The 26,189-nt window shown below is 40.2% G+C and overlaps 1 protein-coding gene and 1 non-coding gene across 3 annotated transcripts; both read right to left on the bottom strand.

Moving 5' to 3' along the window:
* Positions 1-5,132: 5,132 nt before the first annotated feature.
* Positions 5,133-26,161, bottom strand: HAUS6 (HAUS augmin like complex subunit 6). Of its 2 annotated transcripts, none has more exons than XM_059836805.1 (17): positions 25,473-26,161; positions 24,309-24,404; positions 23,464-23,536; positions 22,341-22,470; positions 21,619-21,766; positions 18,317-18,382; positions 18,142-18,193; positions 17,770-17,943; positions 16,999-17,180; positions 16,266-16,395; positions 15,638-15,713; positions 13,783-13,861; positions 12,473-12,533; positions 11,620-11,799; positions 10,637-10,772; positions 9,316-10,296; positions 5,133-5,971 (listed from the first exon to the last, which is right to left on the bottom strand). In XM_059836805.1, exons 1-17 carry the CDS (start codon positions 26,120-26,122, stop codon positions 5,958-5,960), a joined length of 3,228 nt encoding a protein of 1,075 aa, XP_059692788.1. In that variant the 5' UTR covers positions 26,123-26,161; the 3' UTR covers positions 5,133-5,957. The 2 variants fall into 2 exon arrangements, with proteins under 2 accessions (XP_059692788.1, XP_059692787.1); XM_059836804.1 differs by having other exon boundaries at positions 5,928-8,213.
* On the bottom strand, positions 12,629-12,759 carry LOC132322610 (small Cajal body-specific RNA 8). The gene has a single exon (XR_009485144.1). It is a non-coding gene; the product is annotated as a small Cajal body-specific RNA 8 (non-coding RNA).
* Positions 26,162-26,189: the final 28 nt, after the last annotated feature.

Raw genomic sequence — 26,189 nt, 5'->3', positions numbered from 1 at the left:
ATGTTTTGCTGTAAATAGGTCATTAAGGACACCCACAGGCACATCACTGTTTTGGATGTGGATTAGGAATCAGCATGGAGTAATTAATGGCAACAGCAGGCAACACTTAGACTGTGGCATCTTGGACTCAATCTGCAGTTTGGTTGTGGACAGGTGGTATGGGTAAGAGCTAGGGACCTCAGGCTGGTTACCTCTTTTTACATGTCTGCCCATACTGAACCTGTTCATGTAACTCAGCCTTCGGCACACAGGGAAATACAAAGGTTTGACAGTAAACTTCATCATCCTGTGGTACAATGGATCACACTGGTTGGATTTGTTGTTTTACTTCTAAGAGAAAGACCTGCATTTTCCCATGCTTACATTCTTTGACAGGATGGGTTTGCAATGGTGAATTTATTCTGCAATATTTGAAAGTATTGAAAATAGAATATTCGTAAGCATATCTAATTCTGGCATTTCGACTATATTAAACATATACCATGGCAAAGATTAACTTATGGCTAGAGGGTAAAATCCATCTTTGTTTCTCTGGCTAACCTAGCTTGTTTTACATTAAAGATACCACAAAGCATTTGCAAGAGCTGCTGAATTCCACATATTGTAGCATTATTTACATAGGCTTTTCACTGAAAACAATAATTCTTTCTGCACCATCCAGTATCAGCTCCAGTCCTTTCTTCACTTTTGCTGTTTCTGTCACAGAAAATATGTATTCACATTTAACTGAAGTTCATTGCCAGAAAAATTAATTCTAGAAACAGAATGAATTTTTTTTTTTTTTTTTTTTGAGCTGGAATGCAGTATGTAACAATTCAAGCTTCTTAAAGCAATAGTTCTAACTGCTCTGATTTTCCTTACTATAAATAAATGCTCTTGAAAAACTGTCAGCTGAAAGGACATCACTGAACAATGGCCAGGACTTACAGAGCACTTGCAGACCAGCAGCCAGCCAGAGCTAGAAATCCACAAAAGGCTTCCCATGTAACACTCTGCTATGCCAGGTTTCTTGATGTCAGCTCTGATAAGCTATTTGGTTTCAAGTATCTAGCACAGTATATCCACTTTTATCCAGTAATAAGCAGTAGAAATATTTGTGACTAACATCAGCCTGCTGCCATCTTCTGGTGAAAAGTTCAGGACATTAAACAGCGAATACAATTGCTCCCATTATCTTGGACTTTCATCCCACAGGAAGACAATGTAATAATACTTGTGGTGTAATTACTAGAGAGAAACAAGGAGGTCATTGATCTCACAGGGATTAAGGGTCCTTTTCATAAGTCCCCTTTAAGTGATCCTTTACTGTACACGCAGTAACCTGGACTGTCAGATGAACAAGGTGTCTCCAGCATCCTTTCTTAATCCACTTGCATCACAATTAGGTAAATTTTGATTTTTCTATTCAGTAAATATTTTCAAAAATTCTACTTTGAAATAACATGTAGAAAGATATTAATTTAGGCCTCCTACTTATGCAGTAAGTGAAAAAATTACTGCCAGAGCATTAAACTGTAAGTCCTTGATAAAGTCAGAATTTTCTTACCACTAGCACTTCCCTCTAACTGAAAAACAATGGTTGCGAGAAATATTAACTGATGACTAATATAGGTTTCCTAATCTAAACCTTCTAAGCAGCAGGGAGAGGACTTAGAGATAAATGATGAGTAAAGCTTACCTGCCTGACCAGTATTAACACACAGATTGTTCCTCCTACTGCAGAAAATCTGCCTAAAATGATAACCAGCACAGCTGGTCAACCCCCAAGAAACCATTTTTGGCTCACACCAATACTTTTATCATTCTTCAAGATCAACAGCTTTGATTTGCAAGAATTCTCTGTTCATGCTCCCTGACTAAACAAACTGCATTGAAAAGGAACATGTGACCACTGACCCTGTCTCAGCCCTGGTCTTTACTGGTATGACTAGCCTTTAGCAAGCCCATGTCCCTTAGACCAATGGAAAAGACTGGGTCAAGAAAGAGGAACAGGTTAGGAAGCACTTAAAGAAATGGCATGCTCGGGTCTATGGAGTACCCACAAGCAATACAGGAGTATTGTAATCTAATTTTGAGGTGCTTCATCCTGTTGTTAAAAAGTTGTGACAACCAGGAGAGGTTCCTTACGTCTATGAGAAAGTAAACATCATACATATCTTCAAGAAAGGCAAGAAAGATTTTAACCTCAGTCCTTGTAAAGATGGTTGAGTAAATAATCCTGGAAAATCAATTCCCGACACTGGCTGTCAAGTGAGCTCAAGGAGATCTTTTGGAGCAGTCAGCATGAAAGGGAAATCATGCTTAAGCCAAACTGAAAACCTTCTAGAAGAAGACTGGGTTGGTACAGTCTTCTGTAGGATGAGGAACAGAGCAGTAGATAATGCATATCTTGAGTTTGGTAAGCTTTTTGACACTGTCACCCACAAAGAGCTTCATCAACAAACTGATGGAAACATGGGTCAGGTAAGTAGACCCTGAGGCAAAATGAATAATGTTCTGAGCTGCTGGACTCAAAGAGTTGTGATCAGTGGCACAAAGTCCAGTCAGAGGGCCACCACCAGCTGTGATCCCAATGACTGGGAAATGGGGTGAAAGCTATTACATATATCTTTATAAATTACATATATAATGGGATACATGGCACCTTCAGGTATCAGTATCATTTTGCAAATGATACAAAACTGGGAGAAGCGGTTGATACACCCATTGCATGTGTTGCCATCAGGAGGGATTGCAACAGGATGAATAAATGGGTCAATAGGATTCTTCACTAGATTTTAGTCTGAAAGCCTCTTGGACAAATGACTGTTTCTACTTGTGTCATTACTGAACTCCTTGGAAAAAAAAAAGAAAAAAAAAAGACTTTGGCTTTTAATAATGTCCCAACACCAGTGAAATGATTGTGTACCTGGCTTCTGGAGTACTTTATAATAAATATGAGAAACTTTCCTGCAGCTTTCTCTGACAGGTATTTCTACATGCAAACTAGTAAAATGTACACAGCTTTAATAGATAAACTGCCAGAAACATATAAAGTATGTGTGACTATGTATTAGATTCACACCTTGGGATGACTGCCTACACATAAATGAATCAGAAACTAGTGTTTGTGCCACAGAAAAACACCACCCAAAGATCTTATTTATAAGTGATAATATGCCCACAATAGAGACAAAAAGGTATGCAAACTCTCTGCAGTTGTGCTTTTTGCCAGTTACACACAGAATTCCCCAGCCATAAGCCCATGCACAATCCAGCAGACACAGCTGAACAGCTCCACAGGGACTGAAGTGTAGGTATGTATGTAGGGAGGATGGTCTGAAAACATTCCCATACAGAAGAGCTACCTCTAAACTGTGCCTCACTGGAGTGAACCCAGCTGAACTTAAGCACTGCAGGGGGTAAGACACAGCTCTCCTACACTGTTTTGCCCTCGCTACCAATAGAGAAATTTCTGCCAAAGTTTTTCTAAATGATGCAACACAGAAGACTGAACCAGAGCTATCAAGCCATGAATGTAATTCAGGCTTGCTAGAATACTCTCTGTCTGAAGTTAATCTTAAGTACTCGTATTTTATGTCCCTATTCATCCCATCTTCCCTCAATCTGTTTTGGCTGGGGCGTATTTTTCAGTGCTCTGTCACTGCACACTAAAGAAGTTCCTCCTCATGTTCAGACTAACTGCACATCAGTTTGTTGACTGTTGTGCTATTGCTCAGCACCACCATGCAGAGCCTGGATCCATCCACTGACACTCTCCCTTCAGACATAGACACTGATGAGCTCCCTTATCAGTTGATTCTTCTTGAGACTAAACAACCCCAACTCTCTCTATGTATCACATTGCTCATGATATAATACTATAGAACTCGGAGGAAATATATTCCAGGCACTTCATCAAACCTTTGTGAGCAATGCTTATAAGCTCTGGCAAGAAAACCTAAGTATAATCTTCCAGAGTTTAAAAAAAAAAAGAGACCAAGGAATACAGTTCATAAAGCTATCCTTTTGGAGCTTACATAGTAATAATAGGTGATTACATAGTAATAAAGTGTGAAATACTGGTTGCTCTGTAAATACTAGCTGCACAAAATTACAGCAGACTGTCTTCTGGAGAGGAAAGCAAGGTACTCTACCTTGCATTGTATTTCAGCTAATGATAATACAGTGCACCTAACTTCAGAAGACCAAATTACATACTTTTAGGAAGTCGAACAAAGGAATCTTTTGATTAAGAAGTTCATGAGAAACTGAATTTTCCAGGCTTAATGGGCAAGAACTTCTGATAGATATCTTAAGATATTTAACACTGTACATTAGGAATACTGAATTAATATTCAGCAAATACCTAGGTTTAAAGAAGTCACAGAAATAGAGACAGCTGTATTTCTGGCTGCTCATAAGACCCTGCTGTTCTCAACTTCCCCTTACTAACCAGTAAATTACTGCTCTAAATTGACAGTTTTACCTAGAATTTTAAATTAATTATGATTTCCAATCTAAGCCTAACCAAAAATTATCTAAGTGTCCAACACAAACCAGTGGACAGGAGAGCTACTACTTACAATACAAAAATCATGTTACATTTAACTTCAAGGAAGAAAGATTCTGCTTTTATACTTAATTCAAAACGTGAGGCCAGGTCTTCACAAGAAACTCACAAAAAATTTTAAACGTCACTTTTTAATCCCAAACTGTCAATGCAGTAAGAACACAAAATGCAGTTTAACTTAACTTTTCTTAAGATAGGCCACAATCTTATTATCCACAGCCTTACATGTAGCTAGCCTACAGCCCTTCTAGCTACCTGGGCAATTATTTGTGAAGCCACCAGTGCCATGCTCTAGAATCCAGGCACGAATAGAACACAGCTGGGTGTGTTCCAGGCAACCAGTACCTAAGGTGGTGACAGGATCATAGAACTAAGGTTTGAAAAGACCTTTGACTATTAAACAGCACTTCGCTCTTATCTGCTAATGTACATGGCCATTACACATTTTACAGCTTCCTCAATCAACAACATGCCTTTTCACAGAGCCTGTCAAATTCTCTACAAGGAAGATGTCAAACACAGGTGGAGCTTCTTCTTAAAACCCAAGGTAACTGTTTTGGAATAAAGAGGGAAGACAATCCAGAAGAGAAAAACAAGTTTATTTAACAATGCCTCTAAATACATTAGGTTAGGAGTCAGTATTTTTACAACAGTAAGTTTATCTCTTGAAATCTGGAGTTGTACTTTCTCCCATGACCACAGGCCCTATTACCTTTTACATCACAACATAATGTGCATAGCATTTGTTAATATCAAGTGGCATTAACACTACCACAAGTTAGTGGTTAGCAATAAATTTTTGTAACTTTAGCGTAAAGTCTTTATTCGGTAATATAGCTAAAGAAATATGCACTCCAATGAAGCTTAGAAAAAGGGAACAAACAGCCCCTATCAACAGGTAGAATTGATGGCAGTATAGACCAGAAGTCTCAGTAAGAGATGAATGCAATGGAATGTAGAGCACCCAGAAAAATTTCAATCTGTTGGGTTGAGGGTTGGGATGGCATATGAGATGTGGAGTAGAAGCAAATTAACAGATTTTATTATTTCTCCTTTGACATCTAATTTTTCCATTTTCTAGGATTATGCAATTTACTCAACATCTGCTGTTCAAAATACGCTTAAAAAAGAAAGTATAGTTCTGTATATAAATGATGGCACTGTATACAGAAAACCACAGTGAATGATACGAAACTGGCAGCGTCAGAGCAGACAAGTGACACTCTTAAACAAGGAGACTGGAATAGAGTCTCCTTGCACACCAAAAGGAGTGCAACTTCCCAATGCAGACAATGCTTGGAGAAGATGCTAAACACTCAAGTGCACCATACATGCACTGCTCTGGTTATGCTGCTGCTTTACAAATTCCATCCTGATGAAGGTTCCTTCGTGCCCAGCTTCCAACTCAACTGTTCTTATCTGAAAGAGAAAACATACTAGTTTGCACTCTATAGTATTCAACAATTAAGACAGAAATACTGAAGCTCTTTCACATGTACTAATAAAACATATATGCAATGGTACTCTAAGTACCATTTGATAAGTGTTCTCATCAGTTGCTACCAACACAGCTACAGTTCTAAATGAAACCTTTCTTGCACAAAGAAATAAATTTTACCACTCCTTGAGACTAGCTTATATTAAATTCCAAGTACTTCATTAAATCACAGCACAGTTAGCACTGGAAAGGACCTCTGGTGATCATCTAGTTCAACCCCCCCCACCAAGGCAGGGTCACCTAAAATAGTTGACATGGAAATGTGTCCAGTTGGGTTTTGAGTGTCTCCAGAGAGGGAGACTCCACAACCTCTCCAGGCAGCTGTTCCAGTGCTCTGCCACCTGCTGTGTAAAGAATTTCTGCCTCAAGTTACAGTGGAACTTCTTGTGTTTTAGTTTGTGGCCACGGCTCCTTGCTTCTTTTTTTGGGTACCACTGAAGAGTCTGGCAGCATCCTCCTGACACCCACCTTTGAGAGGGGATCTCATCCATACATAGAAATATCTCAATCTTCACCAGACCAAACAGTCCCAGCTCCCAGAGTCTCTCCTCATGAGAGAGAAGCTCCAGACCCCTGATCATCCTTGGGGCCCTCCTCTGGACCCTCTCCAGTAGCTCCTTGTCTCCCTTGTGCTGAGGAGCCCAGAGCTGGACACAGCACTCCAGGAGTGGCCTCACTGGGGCTGAGTAGAGGGGGAGGATCACCTCCCTCGACCTGCTGGCCACACTCCTGCCAATGCACCCCAGGATGACATTGGCCCTCCTGGCCACAGGGGCACTGATGGCTCACAGACACCTTGTGATCCACCAGGAGTCCCAGGTCCTTTTCCACAGAGCTGCTCTGTAGGAGGTCAGCCCCAGACGGTGCTGGCACTTGGGGCTGTTCCTCCCCAGGTGCAGGACCTGGCACTTGAGCCTCACCAGGTTTCTCTCTGCCCAGCCCTCCAGATGATCAAGGTCCCATTGAATGGCAGCAGAGCTTTCAGGTGGATCAGCCACTGCCCCCAGTTTGGAGTCACCAGCAAACTTGCTGAGAGTGCATTTGATCCCTTTCTCCAAGCCACTGATAAACAAATTCAATGAGATTGGACCCAGTATTGATCCTTTGGAATACCACTGACTGCAGGCCTCCTACTGGACTCTGCTGCACTGATCATGACTCTCAGAGCTCTGCCAATACTTGATTCAGTTCACTGCCCATTCCTTTAACCCACATTTCCTGAGCCTACCTATGAGGATGTTATGGAAGATGAGAATGCTATGTTATCAAAACCTTTGTTGAAATTAAGGTAGTGCTGATATCATCTGATCCATGCAGATGGACACCCAAGCTGATGACTGAGATGTTATCTGAGCTCTGGGCGAGAGCCTGAGCATTGCCAAACTTCAGGATAACAAGGAGTATGAATATGGATGACAGCAGCCAGGTGAATGGACACTGACAGACACATCAGGAGCTAGGAACTGCCCACCTTTTGAATAACAAAGAAGATGAAGACTAGTGACACCATCTAGGTGGATGCAAACAGAAAGTGGGGGGGGGACAGAAGCTGAAGACTCAGGAGGAAGAGCAAGACTTGCATCTGGGGAGACTGAGGGTCTAAAAGATCTGGGGTTCCTTTGCTGGGTCCTGCTCAGAGGCACCAGCTCGAGCTGTTTCTGTGTTACTGCACTGTGAATAAACAGCTTTATGGACTGAGACATCTGAGACACTGCTATGGGACACCTGGGACCTGTAAGGAAACTGGTCTGACAGCATGTGAGGGTGGGCTGTGTGAGGAGTCAAGCAAGGCACCTGTCAGCTCACTGGAGCCACCCACTGTGAAGGGACTTCACTCCCAACAGTCAAAGTCTCTGATGTTGGGAATGTCACTGCCAGAGTCTTATAATGGCCAGACCGGGACATTTAACAGCAAACAATATCCACTGCTCCCCCCCTAGCCAACCCACCCTGTCATCTCAGAAGGCTATTGGTAAAGTATGATTTCCACTTGTCGACTCCCAGTGACCATCCTAACTACTTGATGGATTCATCCTCACTATTCCTGATGACCATTTCTTCTACATGCTTGATGATGATCTTCTGAATGATCTGTTCCACCACCTTTCCAGGGATGATGGCTAGGCTGACTGGCCAGTAGTTTCCTGGTTCCTCCTTGTTGCCCTTTTGGAAGATGGATATAATGTTGGCTTTCATCCAGTCATCAGGCACCTCCTGTTCTCAATTTCTTAAGGATAATGGAGAATGGCTTAGCAACAGCATCTGCCAGCTATCTCAGCATCCATGGGAGCATCCCGTTGGAGCCCGTGGACTTATGGGCATTAAGTCTGTCTAGCTGATGTCTAACAGAACCCTCTATGACCAGGAGCAAGTCCTCCTTTCTCCAGCCTTCCTTCTTTACCTCTGAGGTCTACCTTACCTTACAGGTTCAGGTCAGGATTCCTGAAGGACAGCCTCAGCAGTAAAGACTAAGGCAAAGAAGGCATTCTCTAACACCACCTACACTGTGTCTTCCATCACCAGGACTCCTGTCTGCTTCAACAATGGCCCCATACTTTCCCTAAATCTTCCTTTTCCTGCTGATGTACTTACCATTGATATCCCTTGCCAGACTCAATTCCAAGTGGGTGGTGGCCTGTCTCATCACATCCCTGGATACCATCTGTTTTCATCGAAGTGCTCCATTACTAGTTCATTTTTATCAATGCACTTCAGTGATTTAACCTCACTTGTAACTAAACACTCCAGTACTGGATAAATAGTTAACACTTCTGTTGGAAATGGGATAAGGGGATAGGCAGGCAGGAAAGCAGGACAGTTCTATCAACACCTTAATGAACTCACAGAAGTTTCAATGACATATGACACATTTCTAAATTGCCAAATTTGTTCAGAGTAAACACAAATCTTCAAAGTATCTTTGTGAATTCTAAAAATCTAAATTCAGATTATTCAAAATCTAACTGCAGACTGCAGTTAATGCACTTGGAGCCTGTTTTGTTTTTTTTAAACCATTCCAGATTACAGCAGAAAGTCAGATGAATATCTTTCATTGTACTTGGAAGATGTTTGATAGAACTCTAGAACTAGAGAAAGCATGTTTCCTTTATTTTTCATGTCTCATCATCCATGAGGAACAAGCATACAAATAATTTGTTTCCCTCCACTTCCACAGCACAGTCCAACTACTCAGAGGTTATTCATGGTAATATAGCCAGTGACAGAATGGACAAAATCTTGATGCATAAAGAGCACAGACACTTACCCTTCAATTTATGTAGTAAGTCTACTGGGACTTCATGTACCATCCATCTGTTGACAGGATACAGGAAAGATGACAGGGAATGTTTAATTTCATCAGGAGAGTCTGGAAATGGCATCTTGGTAAATCCTTCATCCATGGAAGGATCATCCTCCTTTTCCTCTTCTCTTTCTGATACCGTACTTAGTTTAGCTCTATAATGTTGAGATTTGTCTACATTATGTGTTTGATGCAGCTTCTCTTCATTCTTAGATGCAGTCTTCTTTAGCACTTCATGTGAGCTGGACAGTGACTGCATATCTAGGTCCAATTTTTTAATATCCTCATTATATTCTGAGCCATCCAATAAATTTTCACTGTCCATTGTAAAAATAATAGAGTCTGAGTCTGCAGATTTGCTGAGATCCATATCATCACATTCTGGAAGTGTCTCATGCAATATTCCCATGTCAGCAGATTCACGATGGACAGAATTTAACAGAGATACATTGCAGCACTGCATCTTAGCCATTAGAAAACTGTGACAGTGGTCTGAAGGTAGCGTATTTGTTCTACTACCACTTTTTGAACAAGTATCTGGAATATTCAGGTCATTCTCTACATTTTGCAAAGTCTGGTTTAGATCTTCTACAGAACTTCCACTCAAAGTAGAACAATCTGCTTCCTCTGATTCAGTTCTCTCACTTTCTTCAATTCCAGACGTTTCCAAATCTGAAGATTCAAATGTATGACTTACACTCACCTGCTCCTGAAAACTAGATTCTGTAGAATTTAGTTGAGACTTATTTTCTGATACAGGAGGACCCAAGTCAGATACAGGAGACACAGGTTCAGGGCACACAAAGGTTGAGTCCAACTCCTCCTGCACACTGGGTGTAGCATTCATTGAAGATTCTTCCGTCACCACTTCAGTTGAGGACAGCTTTGGGTCTAATGAGCCCTCAGTCTGAATAGCTTTTCTCCATGAACTTCTAATTTCAGTAACTAAATGGAAAAAACCAAGATAAAATTTTAGTACTTTCAATCATTCTGGTTTTTCTCTGTCCCCTCAGTGTCATAAGCAATCCAAGAGGGAACATGCATAGCTGCTTTATATTGTTTATGTTTCCCCAACATAAAGGGAATTCTACATAAGAAAAAAAATCTCATAAATCAAATTCAAAGTATTCACATCTCATTAGGTCTACTGTGTTGTATTAGAGTGAGCCATTAGAAAAACATGCAACATCACTGAAATAATAATCTTTTCTTCTTGAGTGACAAGTCAATGAACTAATCACATTTTTTATCAACAAGCACTATAAAAACAGAGTTTCAAACTCACGCAGATTTTCTGGAGTTCGGGGTATTTGATTCCTCGTTAAAAATGGGTTAAAAGACAGTGAGCTAATGAGATCATCTAATGTCATTCCTTTTTCTTCACCACTCTGAGGTGACTCAGACATCACTGACTTTACAATCTGTAGGATGTTAGAGAACAGCAAATTCTAAGAAATCGAAATTATAATCTCTTTATTTCTGTCAGTTACAGTTAAAAATAAATCTCATTCCCCAAATCATCTGGAGAATTTGGAATATCCTAACTTTTCTGTTATTTACTACTTATGTTCACAATGACCATAGTATACTGCAAACACAAAATGAAGATAAGGGACTGAAATCAGATTCAATTCTCAGTTCACTCATCATCTGTGAATCCACCTTTCAAATAGGAAAGTGTGCTCAGACAGAACATATTCTAAGACATTAGCCAAGAACTGCATAAGCTTGAAGACTAGAGATACATTCATGTATTTTAAAAATTTTAGCAGATGAAAAACAACTACCATTTCAGTTAAAAATGTGATTTACTTTCCAAAATAAGAAGTGGCACATTTTACAGTAACCCTTGTGAAGGAATTCCTCCAATTTCAAGTAGAATAACTAAAAGGAAAAATATTTTCATTCCTGCTTAAAATTACCAAGTCCCTGTTAAATATTTAACCTGTATAACTTAAGAATTCAACAGTTCTTTTTGTTTCTGAATATAGGCAATGTACTTCACAGACTTGAGTGTAATCATACTGTGATTCTTCTGAACATACTATTCACTTCACCATGATTTTTAAGTATACCTTCACAAACTCCATGCTTTCAGTGTGTACTTTATCAGTCCACTCTAAAACTCTGTGACTGATAACTATTTAGCAGAAAAAGGTACCTTTTGATGTATGTGGATTACAAGAGACATTTGTTGTTATAATTAGTGATTTGTTCTCCAAACTTATTGATCATTTACTTAAAAACAAACAAAAATTACATCCTAACCTCTTCCGCCAGTTCATCTCTGGCTTTCTCAAGAAGGTAACCTTTTTTCGCAGGAGACTTTGGCTGGGTAACATTTTCACCTGCATTCTCCTCCATTTCTGAAGTAGGGAATTCTTCCTTTCCATTTTTTAAGTTTTTTTGAGGCACAGGTTTCTTATTTCCAAAACAAGTATTCAAGTTCTACAGGAATACAAAGGAATTCTTAGTAGTTTTAAAATCAAGAAAGAATATTAACATAAACTGCTGTAAAATTTCTGAACTGCAATGGCCCCAGTGTTTAGCCAACAAAAATATTTCAGTCTTGAATTTTAACTAAATACAAAACATTTTTACAACTGTATTCAAAGTAGCACGTAAGTACTGACTAGGATAGGTGTTACATACAACACAGATGACTCACTTGCAACAACCCTGATCACAGTACAGTGAACAGCTGTGCAGTGGACAACTGTACATCCAAATTGCTTTTACCCCACATTTTCACACTTAAATTTCATTTACAACTTAAAGAAACAAAGTCTGACCACTGCCCACATCAAAAGACTGTTTCAGCAAACAGAGAATCAGTCACACACTGTATATTATACAGGAAGTCAGATACAAGGGTACCTACTTCCTACTATTCTTTCCTAAACCTTAGCAAAGTCTCTGAGGGTTAGCTTTTACGATTTTGCCAGACAACCTCAAATGCGTAAAAGTATTGCTCAAAAACCAAAAAACCACCCCAAAAACCTCACAAAACAAACCAAAGCCCCCCAAAAACCACCCTAAAAACCCTTTCCCACACACTCTAAGTTTCAACCAATATAAAAAGGACATGTCATTAAGTTTAACTTATTTCAAAGATATATACATTTTTAATTAACAGGTCTCCATTTTCAGACGCTTCTGACGATGACGGCACCAATGAGCTCCTCAGGAAGGGAGAGAGACAAAAAAAACCCAACAATTTTAGAGACAAAATAAACAACTGAAATGCAAATCTTAGAAATCTTAGAAGGCTGTTATACATTGTGTGCTCCGTATCTGTCCGTTACGATTTCCCTCAATTCGTCCCGGTCATCAGAAAGCAGTTTTACTATCGGGAGAACAGTGTGACAATTAGAGCAGCTTTAGCCCTAGTTGTGTATCAGCCTCCCAAAAATAGTAAATTATTAACTCTGCTATTGAAGGGATTTTTCAATACACTTGTAAATAAGCCTTCTGCATTCCACTATAAAAGATAAGTAGAAAGTCTGCACACTTGACAATATCCTTTTTCCTATGTAGTCTTTGTCTGAACCATTTCTGGCATCCACAAATCTGTTACTATGTAAACTTGAGATTTAACAATCACCTGGCTAGCAAAAATTGAGCTTTATCACTTCTACTAAGTCTCATGCCAACTGCATAGCTCTCAAAACTGCACAGTCCTCACTTGCTAGGAAAAGCACACCTTAAAATGTTCTTGATGTTATTTGTCTGTAGCCTCAGAAGCAGACAAGCCCCTCTACTGTATGAAGTCACTGAAAGAAACCCAGGATTTAATTGTTAACTACTTTGAGAGCCTCTGAGACTTACATGCAATTACATTTACTGATGTCTAAGAATGGATAGCATTCCTTTGCTAACTCCCTCAGTCTCTTAGTAGGTAATGTTCAAATACTTGTAGGAGTTGTATTATGAAAGACAGCATTATTCAAAAGGTCATGAAATATTCCTGGACTAAGCAAATGACAAAAGGGAAAAAATTTTCTAGGATACCATTGTTCTGTGTTTAACCCTTTACTGGTACTGTACGAAGAGTAGCTACAGAACAATGTGGCTGTAACTCTACAGAAAAGTAATGAAAAAAGCCTTGTAGAGAAGGTTTAGCCTGAGAAACAGAAGCTCTGTTTTCTCCATCTGTCTCTTGAATCTTCAATTATAGTTAGAAAGCAAGAAAAAAACCTTGAAATTTGACTGCTACTTTTCCTATTAAGCAGCAACCAGTTTATCAATCTGTCATCAGCTGGAGAAAGCAGCAGCTACTTTAGGACTGTCTTGCTAAAGGAAGTCGTTGCAATATATGGAGAGGGCTACTTAAATATTCCACTAAGACTCCAGTGATCCAAAATATTCAGGTCCAATAAGTAAACTTCTAATTTTTCTACTGCTTTTTTATCAAATTCTCATTAGGCATACCATCTTGAGGGTACTAATTTTGTATCGATTGTAGTTTCCAAAGCACCATCACTTTCTTCATGGCATTCTTCAGCTTTACCTAGAAAAGCAACCCAAAAGTTTTAGTATTGCTTCCATTTCTTCAGTTAGGCTTCCCATGTGAAACACCTCACTCACACTACTTCTGTAGACTACACACTGGATAGATCTTATACTTCAGGAAAAATAAATTAATACATAAGCTAGTACTATTAATCCTTTTGCTCAAGCAGTACCTGTTGTAACAGATGCCCCTAGCAGACAGCACCTCTTTCTGCTGTTCCTGAACATATGTTCAAGAAGCATGATTCTATCTGCTGCCCTGCACATATCAATCAGACTTTTTACCTTCCTCCAACTACAGTCCAGCCACATCATTATCCACTCCACTCCACATACGCCTCAATTGTATGGTACATCAATTCCACAAAGCACAATTCCACCCACCTTTACCCCAACTGCAATAATCAATAAATATCTCTATGGATATACTCATCCCTCTTGCTGCCTCAGTCCAAATAAGGTGAAGCTTTGCATAAGTAAATGCTACAGAAGTAAATGTTTTGAACATTATTGGAGGTGCACATACCTCAGCCATGGACTGTCTAGAACAACGTACTAACTTCTGGCACATCTTGAATACACAGCCAAAGTTTAACCTCAGCAGTTCTCTACTAATCCTAAATTTCAGCTTCTGCAGGGACAAATGGCATTTCCTGTCACATACAACTCAACACATCAAAAATCCAAGCTCACTTGCAGTAATTAGGTGAGATCAGATTTTTGCTTTTGGATTTGACCCTATTAACAGACAGAAGTTTTCTTAGTGGCTGCATTATCAGATAATGCATCTCAACCACAGAAACAAAGTCACAACTTGTCCCAAGCTTTCTGATTTTACCAGCATCATAGTACAGTGCTTCAATCTTTTAAATTTTTAAGGCAAGCTATGCTCCAAATCCAATTCTGTAGCTTTTCCTCTGCAGCTTCTAGCCTTATATCCACATACACTCAGATGGGTGGAGCAGTACTTTCACCTTTGTAACCAAAAGGATCTTCCTGCCATTGTTTTGCTTCTTGAAATTTCAATACACCCCTGCTATGCCATTTTTCCTAAAAGGAACTCCAAATGACATGATCCAAGCAGTCTTCCTCCTTGCTTTGTAGCTTTTAACTTGTAACTTTGTACTAGTGACAGTCAAGACTTAGTCAATAAGTTAAATGAGGTCACACAGTAAAATATGATCAGATCATCAGCCAATTAGCATGTGCAACAACCATGCCTGATCAAAGTGAGCTCTGGTCAACACTATTAACCTAATGACTGAATGCAACTAACACAAATCAAGTGAGGTCCTGGCCAAATGGCACAGTTACTAAGAAATAAAGTATTTCAGAGTGTACCAGGGAAAGATAGTTACATGGGAGGACACCTTCAATTTCTTTTCCTAGATGGTCAATGGGAAAAGTTTTACCTTCTTTCTCTCTTTATTACTCCAGGAACCCAAAGTAACCTTTACTGTTAGACTGAATGTATTCTCTAGAATCGATGAATAAACCTTTGTACATGGGCATCTGTCTCAACATCCTTTGTGCAAGAACAACAAAATAACAAGCAGCTCAGCACTGGGTTTTTGCCAAGCTTCAGAAAATCTCCAAGACACTACCAAAGCTGAAAAATCCAAGGCAATTTTGGCAAAGAGTCATTCAGAACCAATTACCACAGACTATCAAAGACCATCTGCAAATGCAAGAACAGAGCCTTTTTGACTCCACATAACTTTTAACAATTGTGGTGGTGGGGAAGAAGGAAAAGAAGTTTCTCCTGTTCACCCACCTGAAAATGACTGATAAAGGACACTATCTTCATCTTCGTCTGAAGAACTAAAAGACTGAAGTGATGAAGCTGGTTGCTTTCAAAGGATAAGAAAAAGTTACAATAAGCTGACAGAAAAAGTCAGTTTATCAACAGCAATTAACAGTTATTTAAAACAACTTTCCTGCAAACCAGGTGCCAGACTCAACATGAAGTTTCTCCTCTCTCTGCTGGGTAGCTACATAAGGGTATAATCTCTGTCAGTGTGAACATCACAATGGAAATTATTGTTCCTTCATCAAATACATCGCTTTAAAAGGGGTAAACAGAAATCAGCAAATATTCAGCCTGAAAATACAAAATGCTCACCTTCCACTGGGGATTGGACAGAAACGAACCAAAAACCAATCTACCATCTCGACATCTCCAGTGAATACATCAGTATAACAAAGTCAAATGTATTCTCCTTAAGAAACATGTATTCTCCTTACTTCTTCAAGCAGATTCAGGTATACTGCACTATGTGACTCCCCTAACCTTACATATAAAGCTGAAGTGTTGTAACAGAACATACTAGTTTAGACCTACATCCCCGCTCACCTTCCCCCTTTTCTCTTTCCCAGAATCACATAAAAAGAATACTACTTACTAGATCATCTTTAAAGATTAAATTAAAAGGACACTGGCCAAGAATCGTTTTCCACTTTGATTCCCAGATTTCCTCCTTTCTGGGAAGAGACTGATCCTTTGGCTCACAATGCTCTTGCTTTCTTCTTAGACTGTAACATAAAAACATGGAAAATGAAGACACCTGTTGGTAGAGATAACAATTCTACATAAAGAGGGAAAGCATTACATGTTCTCCCTTATCCTGACAAACCTTTGATATGTATCAATTTATTCATGCATTTATGCAAACACTAAGAACTGAAATTCACAATCAAAAAAGCTGCTGCTAGGCAGTCTTCACGTTTCTTACAGCAAAATTCAGTAGTTAGAAAAACGACACTAAAACATATAGACAATAAACACCTTAAATTTCCCTAAGTCACTTACAGATGAAAGCTTTAAAAATCTCAGAACTTATTAATACAACAAGACAAAAAAAAAAAAAAGCAAAAATCAGATCAGCAAGCAAATGAGATCCCAGGAACAAAGATCAAAATATTAATTAAACAAAGGCAAAAAGCTGAAACTAACTAGAGAAGAATCTCAATAGAAAATTTTATAAATAGTTAGAACAAACACTATTTTTCCCAGAGGCATAAGAAAAAGACTGAACCAACATGTTTTTGCTGTAATATTTTTCTAGAAAAGACTTCAGTAGATATGATCCAACCATTTAAGAACAAGCAATTAGAGAAAAATCTCCCAACAATTACCTTTCTGTGTTCAACTCCCGTAGTACTTTCTTGTAGGATGTAACCATATCCTCAATCCTGTGAAGTTCTTTTAATTCACATGGACAATGTTCATCTCTCAATGTCATCAGGGCTTCATTTAGCAATTGAATAACTGTTAGGAAATTCAGATTTCCATCTTCATATAAATTTCCTGTACAAAACTTGAAGTAGAGCAAGCAATTAAAAAAATAATTAGTGAACAGTACCAATAACAGAAAGTTATTGCTTCTGTAGTCAGAGACAGGACACTGTATACGTTATACTTAGATTCAGGTCCTGATAGTTTCATTTTTCAAAAAATACATTTTAGGTTAAAGCAATACAAGCCCAGAAAACTTCAACAATGAGGTATTCTGCCTGACCACTGCCCCAAAAGATATGGTGCAAACAGCACCGATGCCAGAACTGAACAACACCATACACTACAGAACAGAAACAAAAGCCAATTAGTTGAAGCACCAGTTGAAACAGACAACACAATTTTAATGTCTAAAGCACAAAAAAGTAAAGTACTATAATCAAGCAGACTTATCAATGTATTTACTAAACTGAAGAAATAACAAATACAAAACAGCACTATAATAATAAGAAATCTCTGCATATTAATTATATGTTCTTCATGCACCCTTCTGCAAATACCTCTAATAATCCATGAAGTACTTTTTAAATTTTTTAAGATATTTCATTGCATCCTTGGGGACTTAATGAAAGCAGTTCAGCAATTCTGCAAGAAGGACAAAAACCACTTACTCTATATATGTTACTCTCAATTCTGTAAGTCAACAACGCTGGAACACTCAAAACAACATCAGTTCCATCTAGAGTACGTGGGTTAACACAGTCTGCAAGTACAGAATCCACAACTTCCTTTTCCTTTTTCAGAGATGTAAGCACTTCCATTATAAGTGCCCACATACTGCGGACCTTAACAGGAAAGGAGATAAACACTGTGTTAAAATGTTTGTTGTAATACCTATAATGACAAAGTATCAAAACAGCATGAAGGCAGATGAAAGTGCTAGCATAATCACAGGTAGACAAGTGCAAATAACAGTATCTGACAGTAGGTGTTGCAGAAATGTTAGAATTCAACACACTGTCACAGCAGAACAAAATGCTCACCTTCTGAATTCTCTCAGTTGTGTCATTTTTGTTTAGGTCATTTTCCTTCATCCTACATGCACATGCAAAACAAAAGTTCAAGCAGACTACAGTGAAATTACAGTTCGTATTTCATAAAACTGAGCATCTAATCTATTTCATACATCCTACCTTAGTTACAAGGAAAAGCACTTACCTGCAAAACTGCCTCTGCACAACTGCATATTCAGACTTTGTCTGCTTAATTCTTCTAATTAAAACCCTAGGGAAAAATTCAACAGCTAGTACAGGCTTATCAGAATTGATTACATTTGCTAACCAATTGTTTCTCATCCCAGCAGCAATAAGTAAGTTACTCTGTTATCTACTATCAATATGAACTACAAATATATTCAGCTATTCTATAGTACCCAAATCCCTCACTTCCAAAAGACCAGAGAACAGAATACTGGAGTACAAGCAGCTGAACTACAGAAGCTGTTTTGTCAAAGAGCTTTAATTGACATTTTAAACATGTAAAATATAGCAGTTTGATTTTCAGAAAAATTAGGTGCCTAAATCATGCTGCATTCAAAAGGATCTTCAGAGTTCAGATGCATTGTCAAGAATGAAAAAAAACTATAAGAGTTACATTTTTGAAGGGTATCACTCAAACAGTAAACAGTAGTAATATTGCTCAAACAAGGTCACAGGAGACACAGAATTACAGGAATCAAGAGACTTTTAGGAGACTTTGACCTCTGGAAATTATATTTTTGAGCCTTCCATTGAAAGCAGAGCCTTTAATTATGCTACTCATAATCTTGTCAAACCAAGTCTTGAATATTTCCAATATTTCACTTCTGAGGGCAACCTTTTTCAGTTTAATTGTTCTCACTAGAGATTTTTTTAAATCTCCAGATGGAGTTTTCCCCAAAACACCTGCTGCCTTGTCCTGTTAGGACACATCTTTGTGAAGAGTACCTCCACATTCTCTACAACTACTTTTTAGATACTGAAACTCTGATTAAATCCCTAGCATTGCCTTTTTCAGGCTAAACAAACCAAACTTCTACAGTTGTTACTCATATACTTCCCTCTGAAATCCTCTAATCCACCTTAGTCCTCTGCCAGTATCACTCCCATCTTTCATTCTCTACCTTCAAGTGGGCTGATCAAAACTGAACATAATATTCCACATGTGACATTAGAATTGCCACCTCCAGCCAGCAACTAAGTACCACACAGCTGCCCACTCACTTCCCACCTCCCCAGCCCCAGGAGAAAAGGAAGAATCTGAAAAATGGTAAAATTTATGGACTGAGATAAGAACAGTTTAATAACTGAAATAAAAATACTACAACACAGATGTAAAGGAAAAAGAGAGAAAATAATAAAACTGAAGAAAAATGTGTGATGCATAATACAACTGCCCACCATCTGCTGACCAGTGCTCACTCCCATACAACATGGCATGCTGCTGGTCCTGATTACCAGGACACTCTGCCGACTCATGCTCAGCTTATGGCCACACACAAGTCTCACTTCTGATTCTTTTTAGCAAAGCTACTCCACAGCTAATCACCCACAAACCTGTGCTGCTGTTGGGGACTATTCTCCCTTTCTCAGGTGCAGGACCTCACATTGGTCTTTGCTAAACCCCACACAATTTTTGTTGTGCAAGTCTCCAGACCCAGTAAGATCTCTCTGTAAAATGCTTCCCCACTGCAGTAGCTTCCTTCCTCACAGTTTGGCACTATCTGCAAGTTTGGTGGGTTTGTATTCAAGCCTGTCACCCGTATTCCTTAAGAAGACACAGCACCAGCCTCATAGGAACTCCATTCATAGACCAGTTATTTGAGAAACTTTGAGGCACTGTCACCCTTTGGGCTCACCCCTTTAACTAGCCTTCTGTCTTTACAAATATGTCAGATATGTTCTGAAACAGCGTCAGGTAAGTATCCCTGTGCACTTGGATGAAAGCAATGAAACCTTTGCTTTACCCTCTTCTGCTATCAGTGTTTTGTTGCTTCTTTCCCCACTGCTTCTTGGCACAGACACTGGGCTACTGATCTTACCCATGGCTGCCTAAGGCAAGGTAGATATTGAGTATCCCAACCTGTGAGACTTGCAACTTACCATTTTGTTCAGAAGCAGATCTAAATCCTCCACGCACTTCCACCTCCTAATAACATACTACAGGATTCTTCACTCAAGCTCTTAGCAGGCTCTTGGAACTTTAGCTGAACTTAGGCCTTCCTAGATACACCACTGCACACCTGAGAAGTATTTCTGTATTTCTGTCTTAGGAGTCAGTTTCCTTTTCTATATTCCAGATGTTGCTACACTTGTCTTAATCAGGCTGGTTCCCTGTTGCACCTGTTTGTTTTTTGACTTAAGAAGATGGATCACACATGAGCTTCAGCAAAGATCTCTGAAAACTATCCTATCACTCACTTTCCTGCTTTCCACAAGATACCTCCTACAGTTGCCTAGGCCAGTGGAAATACCCTAAAAAGGCCAGTGTCATCAGTTTTCCTCTTGTTTTCCTCACATTCCTTTGCATTTCAAGTTCTACAGCGTTGGCTGCAGTTGTTCTAAAAGCCCTGTAATGTCTCCAAACAAGTTGTTTCTCTCATTTACACACAGCAAGTTCAAGAGAGTACTGCTCCCACTCAGCACACTTAGTGACTGCATCACAACGTCATCTTCCAGTACTCCTCTTTCTTACATTGCTAATGCATCACAGAACCACCTTCCCAGCCAATACCAGGGTAAGCTGAAGGCCTCTCTAAGAATCAAGGTCAGCAGAAACCCACCACAAGGTCTCCCTGGATGCTAAACCCTCATCCAAAGGCATGAAACATGACTGGTCCTCTTGTATGGAGCTATACTACATGCACATATACTACTGACAGTGTTTTCTACCTACAGTGCAACCCCTCGCCCTTTTCTGCCATTTACTAAACAACTCACAACTGTCCATGACAGTGCTCCAGTCATGTAAACTATCCCACACAAATTCTGTAAGTTCTGCTGATACATAACTCTATGCTTGCAGAGAAAGTTCCAGCTCATGACATTTCTCAAGCTGGGAGTGTTTGCCATAAACAAGAACTAAGAATAACCTACTTTTGGTGAAATAATTAAGGTTTAAGTAAATAAAATACGTCTTGCAGTCAATAAACAAAACCAAGTATTTCACCTTCAGAATGTTGTATTTTAGGATATGACCCTTCAGAACAAGTCATACTGCCATACATGTAGAATTCCCTGACCATTTTAATGCCCAAGTAACATAGAGCATCTCCTAAATGATTCATTTCTTTAGACTACTATGCTTGACAAAAGATCTACAAGCAGTAGAACTGTTGAAAGGAAGTAAAGGGGGAAAATATGAGAGGAGTTCAGCATAATGAGTTCTGTGATGTAAAGAATATATAGACTTTTCAAATCCTTCTAAAAACACATATACAAGTCAGCTTTTATGAAAATACTTACTTTCTTTTAATTACTTACCGTACTTTCCCCATATATTCTTGAAGAACAAAGTCTCCCCTTTGAAGAATTTGCAGCAGTTTATTGTATGCAACTCTGTGTCTTGCTTTTGTTATGTACATATCCCGAGGTCTCCAAATAACAGCTTTAGCAAAAGGTATATCAGTGCCTAAATAGAAGCCAGGGTTTGGATTACATTATTTGCTTTAAGCAAATGGACAACTTCCTAATCTACCTAGATCAAACTGCAAGAATCACAAATCAAGATGCTCATTTTTACTTGAACTGAAACACAGCATGCAGTGTACTGCCACTTTTGCGTTTTTTTCTGTTGTATACATCTTCATTCCCTCACTCTCACTCCCTCTCTATACTCTTTACAACAAGACAAGATGCTGGAACAGGCAGATCTGATCCTTCCTGATCTGATTCCTCAAGTTCCGAGAAAGAAAATAGCCATCTAATACTTTTGGACTAAACCATCGTTTGTGGGGGCAATGGTGGGTAATGGCCCCCTCCAGCATTGCATAGGTGAACCTTGGAACAAGACCCATAAATCAATAGAAAGTAAAACCATCTGCATTGCTCTATCAGCAGTAGCTCTGTGCAAATGCAGAGAACCCTGTGAGACTCTGACCTGAGCATCCAACTAAGAACTTCTTAAAGCTCTTGTCACATATTAAAGACCTGATACATTTACAAACACAACATATGAAGCATTTTTATTGTCCCACGCAGCTTACCTAAAAAGAGCTTTTTCAGGTCCTCAATCATTACGTATCTTGCAAAATGGTAGAACACATGAACAAATTTAGCGCCACCAGGACAAACCAGTGTGGAAGGTGTAATTTGTGGAAGACCTACTTCCTTCCGCTGCAAGAAAAGTACAATCATCTTAAATGCAAAACTAATCTGAGAAGTAAACCATAAACAACAGCAATCAAAGACTGGTCTACATACCAAAATGCTGCAGATTACCCACTAGCAAGCCTGATGCAAAGCTAAATAACTTTGTCCACCCCTGTTAACACCTACTGTAGTCAGCAGAAGAGTATACAGCTTCTTCCAATGTTCCCAACACTCACTCAGTTCTGTACACAAGATGGTTTCAATGCAAAGACTGAAATCACTGCTGGATAAATGTTAAAAATTGGTGCACTCCTCATTCCTAACTGCTAATGCCTATCTTTGAAAATATATTCAAGTTTTCTTTCATATATTCTACTGAAGTTATGAATCAGTGTACTTAAATGATATTTAAAGATATTGCATCACTGGTTTTCATCTTACCCACTACTACTAAAATACTGAAGTGTTGAGGAACATAAAGACAAGATTTTTAGAACAATCATTAAAACAAAGGCAGCAAAAGAAAGCAACACAATAACCAACATTACTTGAAGCGTTTTTGTTTTCTTTTTAAAAAGCTTGCCTTACATTGTAGCCCCTTTCCCATATACAAGAAAATACTATTAATTAAGTTTTTCATGCATCTGAGTCAGCTTCCACAATAAGAAACACCTCCCCTGGCAACTTAAACAGACAACCCTCAAGCTGAAGGAAGTTATTCCCACCCAGGGTCAAGGGACTCTCTACACTTCCATTTAATCAAATATCGTTACCCAATAGCAAGCCACAGCAGTTTTAGGACCCAACTAGGTCTCTCGCTCATAAATTCCCCAATGTCAACATCTTTTCTTCAAGAAAGTCCAAGATAAACTATACGAAAGAATATACAAGGCAAAACTGAATTCTTTGAAAAAAAAATTACTTATTTAAAACACTGATATAAAACAGTTCCCTCAAAAACAAATTAAGGTCACAGAAACCAGTAGAGCATCAACTTTCACTTTTGGTAATACTCACTGAAATTTCTCTTAGCCACAGACAGCAGAGCTTCCTAAATCTAGGACTTGCTAGTTTTGTGCTTGTGGATTGCCTTTTCATTCAAAAAGGAAAAGGAAAAAAAAAAAAGAAGAAAAAAGAAAAAAAAAGCCATGTCAAAACACATTCAAATATTCAGATTCCTATTTAACCATTGCAAAAACAAGAGTAAGACACGGATTTCATATTGATGCCAAGCCAGAAAATGAAGGGCACACACCCCAGACCAAGAACAGATAAAGGCTTGTCAAAGGACAATGTTTTCTTTCCAAAAGTTAATTACATATTATTTCAGAGAGAGGTTTGTCTGCAGCTCTAACCTGGGACAGAGGAAGAAGAGAAAAAAAATTAGAGGGCAGAACCCTGACCATTTTCATATCACTGGTCTTCCTCCTGCAATGAACGGAGACAGATTTTTTTCTATGATAGCACTGTTTCAGTTTATGCATTCAAATGCGTAAGCTGAAACAGCTCTGTTATACAAAAAAAACTATTAAAGTACACAGGGTTCTTGCCATGTTGAAGGTCCTGGAAACAAAAATGGCAAATGTTATTTTCTGTTTGGTCAGAAAGAATGGGACAAGTAAATTATTTATCAGGTATTAAAATTTATATCAAAGTTGCCAAGTAACAGATACAACTAATTAAGGCAAGGTTTCAGACTGATCAAAATTGACTGAATTGTGATCAAAACTAAACAAATTCTCTGCCTGTATGCTCTTTTTCCAAAGTATTCCCCAAGAAACCACTTCCTTCCCCTCCAGCAACTATATAAAACATATTCTTAATTAAGGGCACAGCAGTAACTTCAGAAGCCAAACACTTACTCGAAAGTTTGCCTTGCACGGTGCTTATCCAGCTTAGTAAACAAGAAGAGGGCAACGACAGAAAACGCTCTGCAGTTCGGTTTAGCAAACATATTCCTAATACACAAATAAACACCCACATCAGAAGTAGTTATGGTGACAAATTAACAGAGCACTTTTACTGGCTGCTAAAGACTACAAAACAGTGTTGTTGTGTTACAGATTAATTGAATGCTGTATTTCCCACGTAAAAGTATACACCTTTCATCCTATTTAACATGGGTGAAATCCAGGGCTGCAACAAAAACTGCGTGGCCAACAGGTCGAAGGTGGGCGATACCGCCCCTCTGTCCTGCTCTTGTGTGAGACCCCATCTGGAGTGCTGCATTCAGCTCTGGTGCCCCCAACTTAACAAGGACATGGAACTGTAGGGTCAAATCCAGAGAAAGGGCACGAAGTTGAAAAGCAGACTGGAGCACCTCTCCTACAAAGACTGAGAGAGCTGGGGCTGTTCAGGAGAAGAGAAGGTTAAACGGAGATCTTATAGCAACCTTAAAGCATCTGAAGGGGGCCTACGGGGAAGCTGGACAGGGACCCTTCGTCAGGAATTGTAGTGAAAGAACAATGAGTAATGGGTACAAGTTGAAAGAGGGAAAATTTAGGTTAGGTATCTGGGAAAAAATCTTTACTGTGACAGCAGTGAGACACTGGAACAGGTTGCCCAGGGAGGCTGCAAGTGCTCCGACCCTGGCACTGTTTTAATGCTGGGGTAAGGCCTTGAGCAACCTGGCCCATAGCGGAGGGGTGGGGTTAGATCTGTGTGATGTTTTAAGGTCCATTCCAGCCCCCTAACGGTCACGATGCTATGAAAACAATTCCTGCAAGAGTGTTACCTTTCAAGGTAAGTTTTCAAAACACGCGCTAGGAAGCACCTCACTTCGCCTTCCCCGCGAAGGACTGTTAGGGGGAGTACGAGTTCTCACCATCCCTGGGTTTCATTTCTTCAGAAAGTCTGAGGTAATGTGGACTGCGGCGGCACTCCGGGCATTTCCCAGACGCTCTATGCCGCCAGGAGCACCGGGCGGCTCAGCGGCCATGGTGAGACGCTCCCGCATCGCGCTCCCGAGTGACACCCGGGGCTCCGCTCGGACCCCCCGCCCTCCCCCGGCTCTCCCTAGCACTAACCTCCCTAGTTCTACGCCATGGTAGTGCTTCGGGTCAAAGCCCAAGGCCAGCAAACAGATCCAGAGGTGATCGCTCTCCCACTTGGTGTCCAATGCAGCTGTCCCCGCCGGGCGGGTCGAAGACGCCGCCGCCGCGCGGGTAGATGACGCCGCTGCCGTCGCCGCCGCCGGGCGGGTCGAAGACGCCGCCGCCGCGCGGGTAGAAGACGCCGCCGCCGGGCGGGTAGAAGACGCCGCCGCCGGGCGGGTAGAAGACGCCGCCGCCGGGCGGGTAGAAGACGCCGCCGCCGGGCGAGTAGAAGACGCCGCCGCCGCCGGGCGGGTAGAAGACGCCGCCGCCGCCGAGCGGGCAGAAGACAACGACGCCATGGGGGTAGAAGACAACGACGCCGAGCGGGCAGAAGACAACGACGCCGAGCGGGCAGAAGACAACGACGCCGAGCGGGCAGAAGACAACGACGCCGTGGGGGTAGAAGACAATGACGCCGAGCGGGCAGAAGACAACGACGCCGAGCGGGCAGAAGACAACGACGCCGTGGGGGTAGAAGACAGTGACGCCGAGCGGGTAGAAGAAGAAGAAGACGACGACGACGACGACAACGACGCCGCCACCGCCGAGGGGATAAAAGACGACCGCCGCCGCGCCGCCATCTTCCCGAGCCCGCCAAAACCTGCCGCGTGGGGGCCCGCCCATACCACGTCCCTACCCTCGCGAGAC

This window comes from Haemorhous mexicanus, chromosome Z (genome assembly GCF_027477595.1).
Source record: "Haemorhous mexicanus isolate bHaeMex1 chromosome Z, bHaeMex1.pri, whole genome shotgun sequence".
NCBI classification, from domain to species: Eukaryota; Metazoa; Chordata; class Aves; order Passeriformes; family Fringillidae; genus Haemorhous; species Haemorhous mexicanus.
This window is presented reverse-complemented; position numbering and strand designations above follow the sequence as displayed.

What these genes read in the sequence shown, in the direction of transcription:
- HAUS6 (XM_059836804.1), bottom strand. Translation starts at nt 26,122, where the DNA reads ATGGCGGCGCGGCGGCGGTCGTCTTTTATCCCCTCGGCGGTGGCGGCG. An exon ending in CGTGCAAGGCAAACTTTCGA is followed by an intron (nt 23,537 to 24,308) that starts GTAAGTGTTTGG and finishes TTGAATGAAAAG; the next exon opens with GCAATCCACAAGCACAAAAC. An exon ending in TGTGGCTAAGAGAAATTTCA is followed by an intron (nt 22,471 to 23,463) that starts GTGAGTATTACC and finishes CTTTTCTTGCAG; the next exon opens with CGGAAGGAAGTAGGTCTTCC.